Consider the following 20,046-nt stretch of genomic DNA (forward strand, 5'->3'; position numbering starts at 1 on the left):
TGGTCAAAAAATGCAGAATAAAACGTAATCCTTGCAGACTGACAATCACAACGCTTTATTTGAATGTTCTGTTCACTGAGATGAATTTTGATGCTGAGTTTTGCATAGAGTGCTCAGCTGTTAATCCTTGCATGGAGGACACCTGTTTTTAACATGTTCACCTTTTGCATTTGTCTTTCTCTTTAAAGCGCAAGAATCGGCTGACCTAATTTTCTTAATTGACGGATCTGCCAGCGTTGGAAGTGTCAATTTCCAATACATTCGCGATTTTATCGTAAATTTCATCGACAGTCTCGAGATCGGCCCTGACAGAATCCAAATCGGTGTGGTGCAGTACAGCGACGAGCCCAGCACCGAGTTCTATTTAAACACATACTCCACGAAAATAGAGGTTCTGGATGCTGTGAAACAACTTCAAGCCAAAGGCGGAGATGACGTTAATACTGGCGAGGCTGTGCAATATATAGTCGACAATCATTTAATTGAGTCAGCTGGAAGCAGGGCAACAGAAGGGGTTCCGCAGGCAGTAATCATTATCACTTCTAGCGAGTCGAGTGATGACATAAATCAGGCAGAACTATTACTAAAGCAAGGTAGTATATACACATTTTATATTGGAGGTAGAGATGCCGACCAAAAAGAACTTGCACAGCTCTCAACCGATGCATCTTTTACGGCCTTGATCTCCGAATTCCGTGATATTGGTCAGTTGCAACAGCAATTTTTACCATTGGTCTCAGCAATGGCCCGAAGGGAAATAATTCTTGAACCTCTGGTCTTGTCTGAAGGTACGTATGATCCAAATTTAGTCGCCACTCTTTGCATCCTAACAGGCATGCAGGAGCCTTTGTGGTCAACTTGGAAAATTGTTGATGATGAATGATTAACACAAATGACCAAACAAAATTGTTACCAGCTTGGAACAGCAGATTTAATGGATGGTCATCTGGTTAAAATATAAGTCTTTGTTTAAACGCTACTGGAGTTTCAGCAGGTGGGTAAATGATGAGTGAGGGGCGGAGGTAGGTAAATAAATATTTATTTTCACAGTTAATCTGTCGCAATAGAATGTCTAAATCAGGCTGGACCAAAGAGATGGAGTAAGATGGTAGTTGGCACTGGAGTGGCTCATGTGCATCAGAAATACTGGCATAATCCCATTGGGCTGAATGGTCTTTTTCTCCCCCCACCAGATGCATTGCAATTGTGGAATATTGGAATCCTTAGTTAATGGTAAAATATGAGATGAGAAATATACCAAGGATCATGATTAATGTACTTTTCCACCCAATAGTTTCAAATTTGTTTTCCAAACGTTTTCCAAAGTGGTTGATTCACTGAATATTACAAGTTCATTTACACATTCTCTTAAAATCAAACCGATCAGTGGCACGGTGATTTTATTCATCATTATAAATCTCCAGTGCTCAATGCTTGGGTATCCCGAAATTCAAAGAGAGTAAAGCCCCTGTCCCACTTAGGAGACCTAAACAGCAACCTCTGGTGACCTTGCCTGCCACCCAAAAAAAAATCAAGCTCGAGGTGACCTGCAACCTCCTACCACCTCCCATGCATATGTTGAAAACCTTCCTTGACTATGAAGAAAACTGTCTTCGACTAGACCTGCGACTAAAAAATTATCGATTTTTAAAACGACAACCTATTTTAGCCGAGGCCGGTTTTAATCATGATGGAAAAATAGCAGCAACCTAGATGAAGCCTCGACCACGCGGAAACCACTTTCGACCATTAGGGAGAGTGACCCAAACCTCCTGTGACCTCATGGAAACCTTGGTTGGCGGGCAAGGTCATCAGAGGTTGCTGTTTTGGCTCCTAAGTGGGACAGGGGCTTAAAGAGAGAGTGATCTGCCTCTTCAGAGATGATAGTACTTTGTTCCACTCACTACCACTTTATAGTTTCACTATTTTAAAGGGCTAGGTTTAGCCTCTTTGGTTATTCCTATATAAAGTAAAGTAGGATAATTGTGAGGGAAACACTATCTTTCAGATCCCCCTGCCTAGTTGGTGGATGAGGAACGCATTTGGTCATACCAGGTAAATGTGGTCCACGCTTTAAGGGTGGCGGTACGGTGATGCAGCAGTAGAGTGGCTGCCCAAGAGCGCCAGAGAACCGGGTTCAATCCTGACCATGGGTGCTGCCTACACGGAGTTTGTACGTTCTCCCAGTGACAGCATTGCTTTTCTCCGAGATCTTTGATTTCTTCCGACACTCCAAAGACGTACAGGTTTATACGTTAATTGACTTGGTACAAAAGTAAATTGTCACTCGTGTGTTAATGTGTGGGGATCGCTGGTCGGCACGGACTCGGTGGGCCGAAGGGCCTGTTTCCGCGCTGTATCTCTAAAACTAAAACATTTCCAATGGGGCATCATGCAATGCTCCTCTTGACCTTTATATCCCCTGGGGGCTTCCTCATAAAACATTGAATGATTTCTTGCTACTCATTGCAGCGCAGAAATCGAGCTCTGCTCTATTGAACAGTCATCTTATTTATGGCTGGAATACCCGTGGGTCTCAAAACCCAGCATGAAACTATACAAAATATAAGTCCAGATTTAAAATCAAAAACACTTGGTATATTCCTCATAATGGTGGTGAAGATCCTGAAGAAAGCTTGAGGGCGAAGAGTAATGCTTAGATAATGGATACTTGTTTCCACTTTTATAGCTAGATTTACCAAAAACTGTCAGTTGAATCCAGTGCAATGTTAGAGCACTTCTTCCCATTCTGCACAGGGTCCTTGAGGATCAATGTCATAAATGTCAACTCCTCCCATGCTTTCATTAGACCATTGCCATGTACAATTGCAAGGGCTGAGTTGGATTATGCCAGGAATCTGTTGCATCTGAACAGGTTTTTGATCTGTGTGCAGGCCATGCTTAGTTGCTCCTCGTGTAATCAGGGCATAGCTAGTTTACTGAAGTCACCTGTCTACCGCAAGGCTCAAGCGATGCAGGTCTTCAAGTAGGGATAATGGCACTAGACTTGTGGACTGATGGGTTGGGAGAACCAGATTAAGGAGATAATAGCAGCCAGCTACTCACAGTTGGGGGGGGGGGGGGGGGGGTGGGGGTGGTGCGGCACAGTAGCGCAGCGGTAGAGTTGCTGCCTTACAGTGCCAGAGACCCGGGTTCGATCCTGACTCCGGGTGCTTGTCTGCATGGAGTTCGTACGTTCTCCCAGTGACCCGCGTGGGTTTTCTCCTGGTTTCCACCCACATTCCAAATCTGTGCGGGTTTGTAGATTAATTGGCTTCTGTAAATTGTGTATGATAGGACTAGTGTAAGGGTGATCGCTGGTCGGCGCTGACGCGGTGGGACGAAGGGCCTGTTTCCATGAAGGGCTGTATCTCTAAACTAAACTAAACTAAACTAGATAGGCACGGAATGCTGGAGTAACTCAGTGGGTCAGGCAGCATCTCAGGAATAGGTGACGTTTCAGACTGAGGGTCAGGGAAACTAGAGGTATGAAAAGGTACAGAAATCTCTTATTACTGATCTATTCCAGTTTGCTCAAAGGGCAATTAAGGTTTTTGAAAGAACGACTCAAAGTTGGGGTGAACTGATGATACACCAGAATGTTTAACAACCTTTCAGTACTTGGTTTTTCTTGTTCATGTCTATCATATGTTAAGTGGTCACTCCGAAACTGATCTATGAAGATATCGTGAAGGTGTTATGACGTGTTGAGAGTCTTTTGCCCTGACAATCTGGGTTTGAATACAAGACCCAAGGCTGCAAGGACTCCATACGACATTGATTAATCTCCAAGGAAGTCCTCGTGGGGATTGCAAAATGACACCGATGCTGTCGCTAACTCTCTGTCACCATGAACTCAATCTTGGCAACAATGTGTTGATTCCAAATTGATCTGTTTACAATGTAATTTGGCCTGATGAAGTTATTCAAGGGAAAATAATATTTTTTTGTATGTAATAATTAAATATTCAGGGAAATCTCAAAGCTGTATATTCCGGGCCATGAAAAAGTTAAAGTGTGATTGCTTATTCTTGCATATTTGTAAAATTGGGAATGTTTTTATTAATCAAACTATTTTCAACCTGTTTTGCAGTTCCAGATAGGAGGCGAGACATTGTATTCCTGATGGATAGCAGTCGAGCAGTGAAACCTGCGCACATTTTGAAAATGCGAGAATTTATCTTAAAAGTGGTTACCAAATTTCCAATTGGACCCAACGGGGTGCAAGCTGCTGTCGTGCAGTATAGTGACGCTCAAACCACTGAGTTTTCCTTAAACACTCACGCGACCAAAAGTAGACTCGGCGCCGCTGTGAGGGCGCTGCGTTCGCGAGGTGGGAACGCACGTAATACTGGGGCCGCACTGGAGTACGTCCACAGAGAACACTTCACCGCATCCAGTGGCAGTCGAAAGGAGCAAAACGTCCCCCAGTTTCTGGTGCTCATCACCAGCGGAAGGTCCGCCGATGCCTATCGCGTCCCAGCACTGGAATTGAAGATTTCTGGCATCATGACATTTGCTGTTAGCGTTGGCCATAGTGACCCGGTGGAGCTGCAGGAGATTGCATTCGCTCCAGATTTGGTCTTTCAGACAGCAACTTTTCAGAGTCTGATCCAATTACCCAAAGAAGTCACCGCAAAGTTGTCCAAGTTGGGCCCTCCAGTAGTGATTACGGAAGAGCCGACTATTACCATCACAACAGGTAGCTCAATCCTAACGCATCGTTCATGTTTCACTCCCACTATGTTTAAAGTCCTGTCGATATTGACGTGAAGTACTTCAACTCATCTGCCCACTGGTAAAACCAAACTAGCAAATTAACTTTATTTGAATGCTGGGGTGGGATGCGGGCCTTGCATTAAGGAAGGTAAGATAGATTGCTAGCAGGGTGTTCAATCCATTACCATCGAAGCCTTCTGACTTTGAACAGTAGAATACCAATTTGTGGCAGGGAAACTGTTAGAAACATAAACACTAGGTGCAGGAGTTGGCCATTTGGCCCTTCGAGCCAGGCTGATTATCCAGAATCCATACCCCATTCCTGCTTACTCCCCATATTCCTTGATTCCGTTAGCCCTCTGAACTTTATCCCACTATCTTGAATACATCCATTGAATTGGCCTCTACTGCCTTCTGTAGCAGAGAATAGAAAGATTAAACGAGCTTACCGTTTGAAGCTTGATCTTTATTTTATGAGAAGTTGAAGTGAGGGAATACGTGAAGAGCCCACCAGCCCGCATGCGCGTCAATCTTCACAGCAGCTGTATGAAACCACAGACTAGTTGCTGAACTTAAGCTATAGAAAGATTAACGATCTTAGAACTACCGAATAATCTTTATGGGAAGTAGGGTTGGGAGTGGAGGGCACGTATTCCCTCACTTCAACTTCTCTTAAAATAAAGATCAAACTTCAAGTGTTAAGTTCTCGTTTAATCTTTCTATTTTATATCAAAGTCACGTGAGTGACTACGTGAAGCCTTCAAAGCTCTGTGGTTTCATGCAGTAACCTAATCTGTGTGTGAAACACTTAAACAGATAAACCATTAATGGTAGAAAACATGGGTTATTAATACCATGATGCTAACTTGCATACATGGCCATTGCTCTTAACCGGACCATAGTCCCAATTGACTTTGAGTTAGACAATAACTCATGCAAAACTGTTCAGAATTCTCTCTGCAAATATCCAGACATATTCAACCAAATTCTATAAGTTCTTAACACGCACTATGTAGGCCTCTTGCTGTATGATGAAAGGGAAATATCTATTCTATTGGCTGCTAATGAGCCATCAGCAATCTCTTGAGAGACTATTGAGGTACTAGCAAGCTCAGTGTACTTGTATACCTAATAACACCCCCAATCTCTGCTCTGGTGGGTATGCTGTCAATTCCAAATGTACGCAATCATGCCCATTTTGCTTATGAGATAATTCCCGTAACAAGCTACCCTAATGCCAGTTATGACCCAGAGACCGAGCCAGAGATTGAGTAAAGACTGTGTTCTTTGTGCTGAAATCAGTTGCTAAAAGCATAATCAACTTAAAGATACTGCTCCCAGTAGGAATACAGTAGATGAATATCTGCATAATAATTTACTGATATACATTGCACACTACGATGAGTGTAGGCTTTTAGAGCGGTCATCTCAAAGACACCTTGCATAATGTTAGTGAACAGTGGGTGAATAACCCATCATTTATTGTCCCATTTATGGGACTATAGAGAATGACAAAGCAGCACAAGCAGTGTCAATTGTGCTATCACATAATCACTTCTCTAAACCCAAGCTGAAAGCAACACAAACAAGTAACTCACATACTTTGTTTAACTCACAAACTTCCCATACAATCGCTGGAGTTTAGAAGAATAAGGGGGGACCTCATTGAAATGTACAGAATAGTGTAGGCCTGGGTAGAGTGGACGTGGAGAGGATGTTTCCACTAGTGGGAGAGTCTAGGAGAGATCACAGCCTCAGAATTAAAGTACATTCTTTTTTGGAAGGAGCTGAGGAGGAATTTCTTTAGTCAGAGGGTGGTGAACCTGTGGAATCCTTTGCCACAGATGGCTGTGGAGGCCAAGTCAATGGATATTTTTAAGATGGTGATAGATAGATTCTAGCTAAATAGATAATACGGGCGTCAGGGATTATTGGGAAAAGGCAGGAGAATGGGATGAGGAGTGAGAGATACATCACCCACGATTGAATGATGGTGGACTTGATGGGCCGAATGGCCTAATTATTCTCCTATCACTTATAAGACATTTTCAACCATTTATAAAGATTCAGAATACGGTATCAAAAATGATAATGGAATTATATTCCATGGAAGCTACCAAGAGACAGCTGGGCATGTAGCTGAAGATTATTAATGTTTAAGGTCGTGCTACAGTGGGACTGAGTTGGTCTTTTATTTCAAAGAGTGGTATTGGTACAGATAATCACTTTGTCTTTGTTGTGCTGCCAGTTTTTGAACACCTTTATTAATCATCCACTTCAGAAATGTGTGTGCCTCCATCTTTCTTTGTGTCCTTGCCATTTAAACTTTAAAATTGTAATGTTCATTTTACATTGCAATTCCTCGTTCTTCATTTAAAAATCTCTTTCACCAGATCATAAGAAATCTGCCAATTGTTTTACTTTTCAATGATAGCTCTAAGCTTCATTTTATCTGCAAACGTCTGTCCTGTGAACTGAAGTCCAATCATTAAATATCCCAACACTGACTGGACTTTATGCTGCAATTTTCATCAAGTACCTTCCAAAAACAAATTAGGTTACATATTTCTCATTAGCCTCCTTATTGAAGACAATTAATATGATCAAACATGACCCACCTATATTTCTAAGAGTCAATTCTTTTTTCTGAATCAGGTATCCCAAGGATCTCCTGAATGAGGATGTTTGTTTGTTTGAAAGATACAATAATTCCCTTAGATTAATTTCGTTCCTTATATTAATATAGAAATTTGCCATATAACCTTGGTGAAGCCATATGTGGAGTATGTCTTCAGTCTTGGTCACCGTTTTATAGGAAAGATGTTGTTAAGCTGGAAAGGGTGCAGAAAAGTTTTACGAGGATGTTGCCAGGACTCATGTAGCGTCAAAGCTATAGGGAGAGGTTGAGTAGGCTGGTACTCTATTCCTTGGAGTGCAGGAGGATAAAGGGTGATCTTATAAATGTGCAAAGGATCATGAGAGGAATAGTGTAGCTGCACAGTCTTTTATCTAGAGTAAGGGAATCAAGAACTAGAGGCCACTGGTTTAAGGTGAGGTAGAAAAGATTTAATGGGAATGTTGCAGTAACTTTTTTACACAAAGGGTGGTGGGTACATGAATGAGCTGCCTGAGGAAGTAGTTGAGGCAGGTATTATCATGATGTTTAAAAAACAATTGGACATGTACATGGAGAGGATAGATTTAGAAGGATAAGGGCCAAATATAATACAATGCAATACAATGCAATAATACTTTATTAACCAAGTATGTTTTGCAACATACGAGGAATTTCATTTGCAATACAGTCATACAAATAAAAAGCAACAGAACACACAAATTATATTTTTACATAAACATCCACCACAGTGACTCCTCCACATTCCTCACTGTGAAGATCAATCTCTTCCCTTCTTTGTTCTCCCGCGGTCAGGGGCCTCGAGCCTTCCGTTGACGGGGTGATGTTGGCTTCTGTAGCCGGCGGTCGAGCCCTCCTCGTCGGGGCGATCAAGTTCCTGCATTGGGGGGGGGGGGGGAATCTCAACTTCCGTGCGCTGGGTGATCTGACCCCGGGTCGGGGCTGGTTGAAACCTTCAGCGTCGTTGGAGCTTCCCGACATATACGGCCTCTACCCGAGACTGCGAGCTCCATGATGTTGAAATAGGTAGGCCGCGGTTGGTGCGTCGATCCCAGGCAAGGGATCGGCTTTGATGGTAAGTCCAAACCCCCGTGGTGGGGCTCAAAGTCAGTCCTGAGCGAGGCCGCCAGCTCCATGATGTTAGGCCGCAGAGCGACCGGAGATACGACCCGGAAAACAATCGCATCTCCAGCAAGGTAAGAGATTGAAAAAAGTTTCCCGAGACCTCCTCCCCCTCCCCGCACATAAAACAAACCAGAAAACATTTACACAAATTTTAAAAACTAAAAATAACAAATAAAAAGACAAAAAAAAACGTCAGTCTGTTGGCGAGGCTGCGGTCATCAGTGCCTGTATTGTATTGTATTGTATTGTATTGTATTTTATTGTATTGTATTGTATTGTATTAAAGGGTGGATGGTCAATATATCTATTAATGCCATGTTACTTTCTATGAGAATCTCAAGGTATGAGGTAATTTTAAATAGTCTTGTATGACCTGTAATCTATCTCATGGTATCTTCTTTTCCAGTTACAACAACAGTGTTGATCAAGAGAGATATTGCATTCCTTATCGATGATTCAACTAATGTTGGGCAGGCATATTTCCCTCTTGTCCGTGACTTCATCATTAAGATAATTCAATCGCTCAGCATTGGAAGAGATGGCGTGCAAGTAGCTATGGTACTGTACAGCAATGATGCAAGAACTGTGTTCTATCTGAACACTTACACCACCCTATCTGAAATTGTCGCCCACTTGAATGGGCTCAGGCCGAAAGGCGGAAGAACCCTTAACACTGGTGCAGCATTGGACTATGTTCATAAAAACATCTTTATCAAAGCCACAGGAAGTAGGATCGAGGAGGGTGTTCCCCAAATGGTTTTCATCATTACAGCTGGAAGGTCAGTCGATAATGTTGGACCACCTGCAGAAGCCCTGGCACAGGAAGGCATTGCTACTATCGCCATTGGAGTGGGTAATGCAGATGAGGAAGAGGTGAAGCGTATTGCGTACCACAGACACAGGGCTTTCCGAGTGGTTAACTTTCAATCCTTGGATACCATCTGGAATACAGTGATCTCATCACTGATTTACGGAGGAGTCACGGAAATACCTTCAGGTAGATTATTTCTCAAAAATGCTTTCACATCTTATAGACAATAGACTATAGGTGCAGGAGTAGGCCTTTCGGCCCTTCGAGCCAGCACCGCCATTCAATGTGATCATGGCTGATCATCCACAATCAGTACCCCGTTTCTGCCTTCTCTCCATATCCCTTGACTCTGCTATCTTTAACACCTCTATCTAACTCTCTCTTGCAAGCATCCAGAGAACCAGCCTCCACCGTCCTCTGAGGCAGAGAATTGCACAGACTCACAACACTCTCGGTGTGAAAAAGTATGTACTCGTCTCCGTTCTAAATGGCTTACCACTTATTCTTTAACTATGCCCCCTGGTTCTGGACTCCCGCAACATTGGGAACATGTTTTCTGCCTCTAGCGTGTCAAAACCCTTAATAATCTTATATGTTTCAATAAGATAACCTCTCATCCTTCTAAATTCCAGTGTATGCCATGTCATGTCTTGCCATGTCATTCAAGATTCCAGTTATATTCGATGACATTGCTCATTGATACTAATGTTTAACTGTGAACTTGTCAGTTTTAGACCATTTTCAAACAAGTAGCTGCAAGTAGACTCATGTTATTGTGCACACATATTTTGTTTGGGGATTTTCAATTTGGTCTTTTTTAAGACTGTATGTGCATCTGCATCAATACAAAATATAGTATCAATGCTAATACATGGTCACTAAGAAGGTGCTTTATAAGGTCATAGAGTCATAGAGTGGTACAGTGTGGAATCAGACTCTTAGGCCCAACTTGCCCACAATGACCACATTGTCCCAGCTACATTAGTCCTACCTGCCCGCATTTGGTCTATATCCCTCCAAACCAGTCCTTTCAATGTACCTGTTTAATTGCTTCTTAAACATTGGGATAGTCCCCGCCTCAACTACCTCCTCTGGCAGCTTGTTCCATACACCCACCACCCTTTGTGTGAAAAAGTTACCCCTCAGATTCCTATTCAATCTTTTCCCCTCCACCTTAAACCTCTGTCCTCTGGTCCTCGATTCACCTACTCTGGGCAAGAGACTACCAGATCTATTTCTCTCATGATTTTATCCTCCTGTCCGCCAAGGAATGGAGTCCCAGCCTACTCAACCTCTCCATATAGCTCACACCCTCTAGTCCTGGCAACATAAATCTTCTCTGTACCCTTTCCAGCTAGATTAAGTTATATTAATTGAAAGCAGGTATATGTCCTTTTAAGGTTAGAAAGTTTAAATGTTGAGTTTGAGTAGACATCCTTTCATTAAACAGCAGCTGCTCTGAAATCTCTTTGTCATGTCATTGAAGCCATTGCAGGTACTGGCTGTGGCACTTCGACATGGAGAATTCACAATAAATGTGCTTATTGAAATACACAAGGAGGTGCCTCATAAGGACATCAGATCATAAGTGATAGTAGAATTAGGCCTTTCGTCCCATCAAGTCTACGCCGCCATTCAATTATGGCTTATCTATCTCTCCCTCCTAACCCATTCTCCTGCCTTCTCCCCATAACCTCTGACACCCGAACACCCTCAGTCCATCATTTACGCATGCTCCCAGGAGAGCAATCCTAACACTGTGGCGGCACCTGATAGCAACCTGATAGGTCACGACAAACCATCGACTCTAGAGGGCCGTGTCTTGGTGGGGGAGGCGCGAGTCACGGGGATGTTATCTGAGTTGTTATTTAAGGCCGAGCAGCGCCCGTGTCAGGTGAAGAATAGGGAGCTGTATTACAGAAGATTAAACACGTCTAGTGCGCACAACTTGTGTCCGACTAGTTTTTGGCTGGACTCCTGCCAGCCCCCGCCACAACACCCCATTTCTCCCTCTTATACACCTACAACATTGCAACATCTTCTTTCTCACTTGCCACATCCACTACCTTTTCATTATTTGGCTCGTTGCCTACACTAAAGGCCATTTCAACCACGGGTGAGGCAGCAGCACTAACTGCTGCACTATTGTCTCATCCCCTTCCTTAATATCTCAACTTTATTTTGGAGCCTTAGATTAAAAATAAAGAGTGAACACAAAGCTGTAAAAACGGTAGCAGTCAAAGCTGAAGGTCCAACATTGATCAACAGCTTTATGATGTCCTGGGTATTCTTTTAAGTTCCCAGCGGCTGCTCATTGTTATGCTTGGGAAATTAAATTGCAGTATAGAGCTGATTCAGTGGTTAAATATACATCTCCAATATTTCCCATAAATGTAATATGTTGAACCCATACTTTTGTAAACTGTATAAAAATTAAAAATTACTGGATGGATATTTTTTAAATAATCTCTGTAGTCGTCAATATCCAAATGGATCCCGACCCTAAATTAATAATATTGGGCATATCAGAACAATACCTAAAACTCACAATAAACCAAAGAAATTTCCTTGATTACAGTATAATAATTGGGAAAAAATTGATATTAAAATTTTGGAAAAACCCAACAACCCCCACAATCAAGATGTGGATTGTGGAGATGTCGGAGACCTTACATTTGAAAAAAATTAGTTGACAAACCAGAATTATTCATTAGAATATGGTCTCCATTTATAGATTACTTGAAGGGGTAGATCGGACCGGCACGGAGGCCGGACTGAAGCCTGAACCCAGGACTAGATGAATAGTTATGTTCTCTGACCTACGGACCTATCTCCCGTTGTATTATTGATAGTTTATCCTAATAGTTTTTCCAATTTATTTATTTATTTACTTATTTATTTATTTATCCATCCATCTATTTATTTATTTATCTATTTATTTATCCATCCATCTATTCATTTATTTATTTATTTATCTATCTGTCTATTTATCTATTTATTTATCTATTTATTTATTTATTTATTTATTTATTTATTTATTCGTTTATCTATCTATCTATTTATTTATTTATTTATTTATCTATCTATCTATTTGTTTATTTATTTATTTATTTATCTGTTTATTTATCTATTTATCTATTTATTTACCAATCTATTTATTTACTTATTTATTTATTTATCTGTTTCTCTATTTATTTATCTATCTATTTATTTATTTATTTATTTATTTATTTCCTTTCCTTTTCTTTTCTTTTCTTTTCTTTTCTTTTCTTTTCCTTTCTTTTCTTTCTTTCTTTTCTTTCTTTCTTTTCTTTCTTTCTTTTCTTTCTTTCTTTTCTTTCTTTCTTTTCTTTCTTTCTTTCTTTTCTTTCTTTCTTTCTTTCTTTTCTTTCTTTCTTTTCTTTCTTTCTTTTCTTTCTTTCTTTCTTTCTTTCTTTTCTTTCTTTCTTTTCTTTCTTTTCTTTCTTTCTTTTCTTTCCTTTTCCTATCTATAAATAAATAATTAGAGACAATGTTAATATGTAACGGATAAAGGAGGATCCCAGCTACTTTGGTAACTAGGTCCCTGGAAACCTGGATATTTAATATGTAACCGTTAAACAAAGTCTGTACTGGTTTGGATTATGAAACGCAGATGCCTCTAATAAAAATGTATTTAAAACAAAAAATAAAAATGTAATATGTTAAAATTATTATGGCATGATTCACTGGGTATTGGTTGTTTGTAGGCTTCACTTGTGGATTTTCATAACATTGGTGCCATTTTAAATATCATTCTAGCCTTGAAGAAAGACATTGTCTTCCTAATTGATGGTTCAGTTGGAATGGGGCAATCATTTCTTCAAGTCCGTGAGTTTCTAGTGCAAGTGGCCCAGCAGCTTGATATTGGACCAGACAGAGATCAAATGGCCGTGGTTAGGTACAGTTCTGTCCCAAGCGTCGAATTTGGCCTTGATACTTACTTAACGAAAGACGAGGTTTTGGAGGGAATCAGAAGACTTATGCCAAAAACAGGAAGAATCCTCAACACAGGTGCGGCGCTAGACTTCATCGCCAAGGATGTCTTCAGCTCAACCGCAGGCAGCAGAAGAGATATCGGAGCTTCACAGATCCTGGTGCTCATCATTGCTGGGAAATCCAGGGATGATGTTGGGCCGGCAGCAAGCAGGGTGAAACAAGCTGGTATTATGCCCATTGCTATCGGAGCCAAGCATGCAGACACAGCAGAGCTTCAAAAAATCGTACATGATTCAACATTTGTTTTAACAATGAGGGACTTCCAAGGTTTATCAGTCGTGCAACGAGACCTATTAGATAAAATGGCTACAAAGATTATTATTGACCAAGGTAAGAGTCTTTGATACATTTTGTCCTATTCCATGAAATTGCTTAAGCAGTTGCACAAAGTGTTACTTTGAGGTCCTCTATTATAGGACATGGCCTCTCATTAGTGTTTTTTAAGTTAAAGTTGGCGGGTTAGACCATTGCAGAATAATAGTATACTATTAGTGCTGGGAATGTCAAAAATGATTGTTTTATTGTTAATATATTGTAGCTTGCAGGGAAAAAAACAATTTTTTGAGAAAACTTTACTTTTTTTTTATGGAACAATAAAAAAAAATGTTTTCACCAACCAATAAATTAAAAAAGATGAAATATAGAATTTGCAAATATATAGTCATGAGGCCATATGGTCATAAGGAATGGGGGCAGAATTCGGCAATTTGGCCCATCAAGTCTACTCCGCTATTCAATCATGGCTGATCTATCTCTCCCCCCAACCACATTCTCCTGCCTTCCCCTCATAACCTCTGACACCTGTAGCGATTAGTTTAGGGTTCACAGTGTGAAGCAATATCTCTTTAAGGGAAGAATTAGGAAGGCAGTTGTAGGGTGGTTGAGAATAACATTTTGGATAATGCTGACATAGAAATAGCAAGGAAGTTACAGTCTGATGTCATGCAGGGAAGCAGGATAAGAACTGAATTTCCTTTTAGCCCCACTCTTTCCGATCAAAATCCAACCCGGCATATAGAAACAAAGAACTGCAGATGCTGGTTTATACCAAAGATAGACACAAAGTGCTGGAGTAACTCAATGGGTCAGGCAGCATCTCTGGTGAAAAAAGATGGGCGACATTTGGGTTGGAGCCTTTGTCAGACTGAAAGTACGGGGTGGGTGGGGTGAGGGGGTTGTGAAGAGCTGGAGGCGAGAAAAGATGAGGACCATTCAAGGCTGGCCACAAATTGCCTAGCAGCTAGCAGGTCCATTGTTGGTTATGGAAGGTCTGATGTGAGGAGAAGCAATGGGGAGAATTCTGACCTGCCCGGGCAGACCCATTGTTTATGCTTGCTCCTGCCCCACTGAGTTCATCTTCACATACTGTATGAACCACAAGCAGGCGTAACAACTGTCCTTATACTTCCTCCCTCGACTCCATCCCAGGGCCTTTCAGGTTGGACAGAGGTTCACATGTACCTACTCTAACCTCATCTCCTGCACCCGACGTTCCCGATGTGGGCTTCTGTACAAATGTAGGATCTGCGACTCTGAACACTTAGACTCAATCTGCTCTGGCCTTTGGGATTTCACAGTTTCAAGAAGGGTCTCGACCGGAAACGTCACCCATTCCTTCTCTCCAGTGATGCTGCCTGTCCCGCTGAGTTACTCCAGCTTTTTGTGTCTATCTTCGGCTTAAACCAGCAAGCAACTGCAGTTCCTTCCTACACAATCAACTCTACTGATACAGGCTCTGTTGCATGCTTTTAGCTAACATGCCTGTCCAGCTATCTCATGGCAGAACCTGAAAGAATAGAGATCAGTACTAACTCATTTTCGCCAGCCTCATTAATCAACGTGCTGAAGCTGTGCTTATTCAGTCTCACCATTTTGACAATTTGTGAAGGAAAGTGGTAGGGCAGCTGCTGACAAAAGCTTCCTACCCCAATCAAATATGTTCGCTTATACAATAAGGGTATGGTAGGAGGGAATTTGGTGCTATTTTGTACTCTATTTTCTCAGATTGGCACAGACACAAAGTAAAAGAGCCCATAGATCCTTGGTGTGCTTATTGAACAAGTCGGTTTATTAAAAGCCTTATCGATGCACATCGAAAACCATCTGTGCAATCCCAAACTGTTTCAACAATACATAGAGCATTTTTACATCCTCATGACACAATGGTTACTTGTGGTGTTGAAATAAATTATGAATCACTGCCTCTGTAACCTCCCATCTTCGTGGTTTGGAAAAAACTCTCCCATATATCTAACAAATAGATAGCACAAATGTTAATGGGAGACTTAAGGGCCTGTCCCACGAGCATGCGACTCCATGCGGCAAGCGCGACCTAACGTGGTCGCTTGAGCCGTATGGCCTCGCGGGGCCGGTCCCACTTCGATCGCCGGAGCCGTATTGAGTTGTGCGGAGCTGGTCCCGACATCGCGCGGGGCTCCGAAAAACTGACCGCGTTCAAAAATTCCGCGTGGCAACGGCATGCCAGCCCGCAGACGCCGTACGTCATGCGCAAACTTCCCGCGGTCTTCGCTTGAACTTCACGCCACTCACTCGACCTCTGCGCGGCCACCGCTTCCGGTTTGGTTGTGCTCACCGCATGCAGGCGCATGTTGGTGGGACCGGCCCAGTATGGGGATCACTCGACCTCTGCACGGCCCCGGCTTCCGGTTTGGTCGCGCTTGCCGCATGCAGGTCGCATGCTCGTGGGACAGGCCCTTTACCTGTTAAACACAGTGACAAAGAGCAGCTGTAATCTCAAGATTGCAACAGATAAGAACATAGACATAACTGCGAGGGACTACCCCCCTCAATAGATAAGGAAGCCTGCTTTCCAGCAGAATTATTTAATTTTAGATATTTTAACGGCATTCCTTGTTGGCCATTTAGAACCAAATAACCTACTCATCTTCATTATAATTCTCAACATTCTTGACAACACTTCTGACTGATCCGATTAACTCCATTTTCTTATTTGATCCTCATAAACCTTCCTTCTCAGTGGTCAAAAATGACTGCTGTGCAGCCAAGAAAGTTAATTTGGAATAGTGGACTGTGAGGAAGTATACAGTGAAATACAGATCAGCTGCAGAAATGGGCAGAGTAAAGGCAGATAGAGTTTAATCCGACCAAGTGTGAACAGCTGTACTTTGGAAAGTAGTACGTAAGGCAAAAATATATGGTTTAAAGTAAGATCCTTAACAGCATTAATGTACAGAGGGGCCCAGGGGCCCTGAAAGTGGCAACAACAGTAGACAGTGGTAAAGAGTGCTAATGGTAAAGAAGGTGTCTGGTATGCTTACCTCTGTTGGTCAGGACATTGAATATAATTCTCGGGCAGCTTCATAGGACTCTGGTTTAGCCGCATTTGGTGTATTGCTTACAGTTCTGGTCGCTCCTTTAAAAGAAGGATGTGGGAGCTATAGAGAGGGTGAAGAAGAGGTTGATCAGAATATAACCTGGACTAGAGGGTATTAGCTCTAAGGTGTGGTTGGTTCTTCTATTGGAAGAAAATTGTCATAGCATTGGAACCTATGGGGAGACCTCATAGAAACATTTGCGAGGCATAGATAGACACTCAGAACCTATTCCCTGGTAGAAATGTCAAAGACTAGATGGCATAGCTTGAAGATGCAGGGGGCAAAGTTTAAAAGAGATGTGTGTGCTGCCAGAGGTGGCGGTGGAGACAGATACGATAGTGACATTTAAGTGGCTTTTAGAAAGATACAAACACTGGTTCATCTTCTTTTGCCAGCCTTTTTACAAACATTGGTTCTGAAATTCGATGAATTGGCCTTTAAAGGAGTCCCGCATGTCAGATGCTGACTTACCTAATAGCGACTGCTCCCAATTTACTCTCCATTGCTCCTGACTAATAATGTTGTAATCTGCCTTACTCCAATTTAGATCCAGATTTATCCCAATTCAAAATAATCTTCAAACCCACGGAGACACAAGGAGTGGTAGATGCTGGTTCACCAAAGAAGCAGAAAGTGCTTGAGTAACTCAGTGGGTCAGGCAGCATCTCTGGTAGACATGGATAAGTGATGTTTTGTTTTGGGACCCTTCTTCACATCTTAGGGCTAAAGGAATCAAGGGATATGGGGAAAAAGCAGGAACGGGGTACTGATTTTAGATGATCAGCCATGATCATTTTGAATGGTGGTGCTGGCTCGAAGGGCTGAATGGCCTACTCCTGCACCTATTTTTCTACATTTCTAACTATGGATTTGTGGTCACTCTCGCCAATGTACCGTTCCACTGAAATAGCAGGCATGGTTTGTTTCCTTTGTGGATCTTCCTTGTATTGGGCTATCCACATATTGTTTTAGTGACCGCTCTTGGACACACCTAACTCATTCTGCCCCATCTAAGCTTTTTACACTACATAGGTTCCATTCAATATTGGGGAATTTAATGTCACCCACTACGACAATCCTGGAGCTTTTGCATCTTTCTGTAATGTGTCGAAACATCAGTTCCTCTATCTCCCGCTGGCTATTGAGGGGCCTTTAGTACACTCTCATTTGAGTCAATGCACCTTTCTTATTTTTGAGCTGTACCCATATCGCCTCAGCAGATCAACTCTCTTAGTGCCGCTGAGGTAGTCCCCTGATTAGTAGAGATTCTGGCTGTTCTTCCACCCCCTTGAGAGTGTTCTGCAACCATCTTCGAAGTCCAGTCCTCATTTACCTTCATCTCTATCACATTTGAAACATCAAAACCCTGGAACGTTGAACAGCCGTCTCCATAATGGCCACAGCATCGCAGCCCAAAGTAATGATCTGGGCTCTACATTATCTGCGTTGTCCATGATACCTCCTTGGATTGAAATCAATACACTTCAGCCCATCAGCTGCAACCTATTTCTTAACCTCTCCATGCCTATCTTTCCTTTGAGAATTACTGGTCCTAACTTCTAGCTTCCGATCAGTTCCTCCATTTGCTGACCCTCCTCTACTCTGCTACCCACCCACACTGCATCGCTAGTTGAAACCCTACTGAGTAACACATCCTTATAACCATATAACCATATAACAATTACAGCACGGAAACAGGCCATCTCGGCCCTACAAGTCCGTGCCGAACAACTTTTTTCCCTTAGTCCCACCTGCCTGCACTCATACCATAACCCTCCATTCCCTTCTCATCCATATGCCTATCCAATTTATTTTTAAATGATACCAACGAACCTGCCGCCACCACTTCCACTGGAAGCTCATTCCACACCGCTACCACTCTCTGAGCGTCCTGCAAGGATATTGACGACCCCCCCCCCCCCCCCCCCCCCTCACGCCCTGCTTTAGTTCAGATGTTAGCTTTCAGATGCTACCTGTCCCAGAAGAGATCCCAATGGTCCATAAGTCTGAATCCCCCCCCCCCCCCCCCCGATCCTGACTCCTGACTAACTCCTGACCCAGGCATTCATTAGTACGGCACTTCGTTAGGGTAGAGTTGCTGGCTCACAGCGCCAGACCACGGGTACTGGCTGTACGGGTTTTGCACATTCTTGCTATGGCCGCGTAGGTTATCCCCGGTTGCCCCGGTTTCCTCCCACACTCCAAAGGCAGCCAGGTTTGTAGGTTAATTGACTTTGGTAAAGATTGTAAATTGTCCCCCGTGGGTAGGGTAGCGTTAGTGTGCAGAGATCGCTGGTCGGCGCGGACACGGTGGGCCGAAGACCCTGTTTCCACGCTGTATCTCTAAACTAAACGAAAATAAACTACCAGCTTCGTATTCCTACCCTCACTAGCAGATGGCACTGGGAATATTCAGGAGATCACTACCCCTCCGGTACTGCTTTTTAACCCGTTACCTAACTCCCTATATTTACTCCGTAGGACTTCATCCATTTTCCTACATACATCATTTGTGCTGATGTGCACAATGACAACTTGCTGCTCTTCCACCCCCTTGAGAGTGTTCTACAACCATCCTCAGATGAGCACGAGTCCAGATGCACCTCCAGTTCTCTAACATGGTCTGTAAGGAGCTCATGGAAAAGCATGACTTTGTCCAAGGCACCAGGATGGACTCAATAGGACTGGCCTCAAGTTTGGATAACAATATTCATATTCATATTGATCCAAATATGAGAAAAAGTCACCTTCATAAATAACCTTCATGCCCATGAGAAACGGCATTCATTTCTTTCTGCTATATTTGATCATGGATGTTTGTGAGTGATGTTATAGACAATAGACAATAGACAATAGGTGCAGGAGTAGGCCATTCGGCCTTCGAACCAGAAAGGAATGGCAGAATCTAGATTGCAAAAACTGAAAGAGCATGGAACCATTTGAGGCCACTGAGTTGCTGCCATCTTTCCTTATTAAAGTCGCACCAGGAATTTCTATTCTGTTCACTTACTTGAAGTCAATGTTGCAAAAGAGCTGGGATTTACAGAGAGACAAGAAGAGACTGTTTGCTTCCCTTATCCCTCTTAACATAGAAACATAGAAAATAAGTGCAGGAGGAGGCCATTCGGCCCTTCGAGCCAGCACCGCCATTCATTGCGATCGTGGCTGATCGTCCCCAATCAATAACCTGTGCCTGCCTTCTCCCCATATCCCTTGATTCCCCTTGCCCCTAGAGCTCTATCTAACTCGCTCTTAAATCCATCCAGTGATTTGGCCTCCACTGCCCTCTCTGGCAGGGAATTCCACAAATTCGCAACTCTCTGGGTGAAAAAGTTTTTTCTCACCTCAGTCTTAAATGGCCTCCCCTTTATTCTAAGACTGTG

At 42.6% G+C, this 20,046-nt stretch overlaps 1 protein-coding gene across 1 annotated transcript in view; it reads left to right on the forward strand.

Moving 5' to 3' along the window:
- The window catches only part of LOC116974988 (collagen alpha-3(VI) chain-like), a 158,709-nt gene that overhangs the window by 26,932 nt on the left and 111,731 nt on the right, over window positions 1-20,046 (forward strand). Inside the window, exons 4-7 of the mRNA XM_033023629.1 lie at window positions 189-788; window positions 4,094-4,702; window positions 8,886-9,476; window positions 13,071-13,637. Of these exons, the coding sequence (XP_032879520.1) occupies window positions 189-788; window positions 4,094-4,702; window positions 8,886-9,476; window positions 13,071-13,637 (2,367 nt within the window). The remainder of the gene's footprint in view (window positions 1-188; window positions 789-4,093; window positions 4,703-8,885; window positions 9,477-13,070; window positions 13,638-20,046) is intronic.

This window comes from Amblyraja radiata, chromosome 7 (genome assembly GCF_010909765.2).
Source record: "Amblyraja radiata isolate CabotCenter1 chromosome 7, sAmbRad1.1.pri, whole genome shotgun sequence".
Classification (NCBI taxonomy): Eukaryota; Metazoa; Chordata; class Chondrichthyes; order Rajiformes; family Rajidae; genus Amblyraja; species Amblyraja radiata.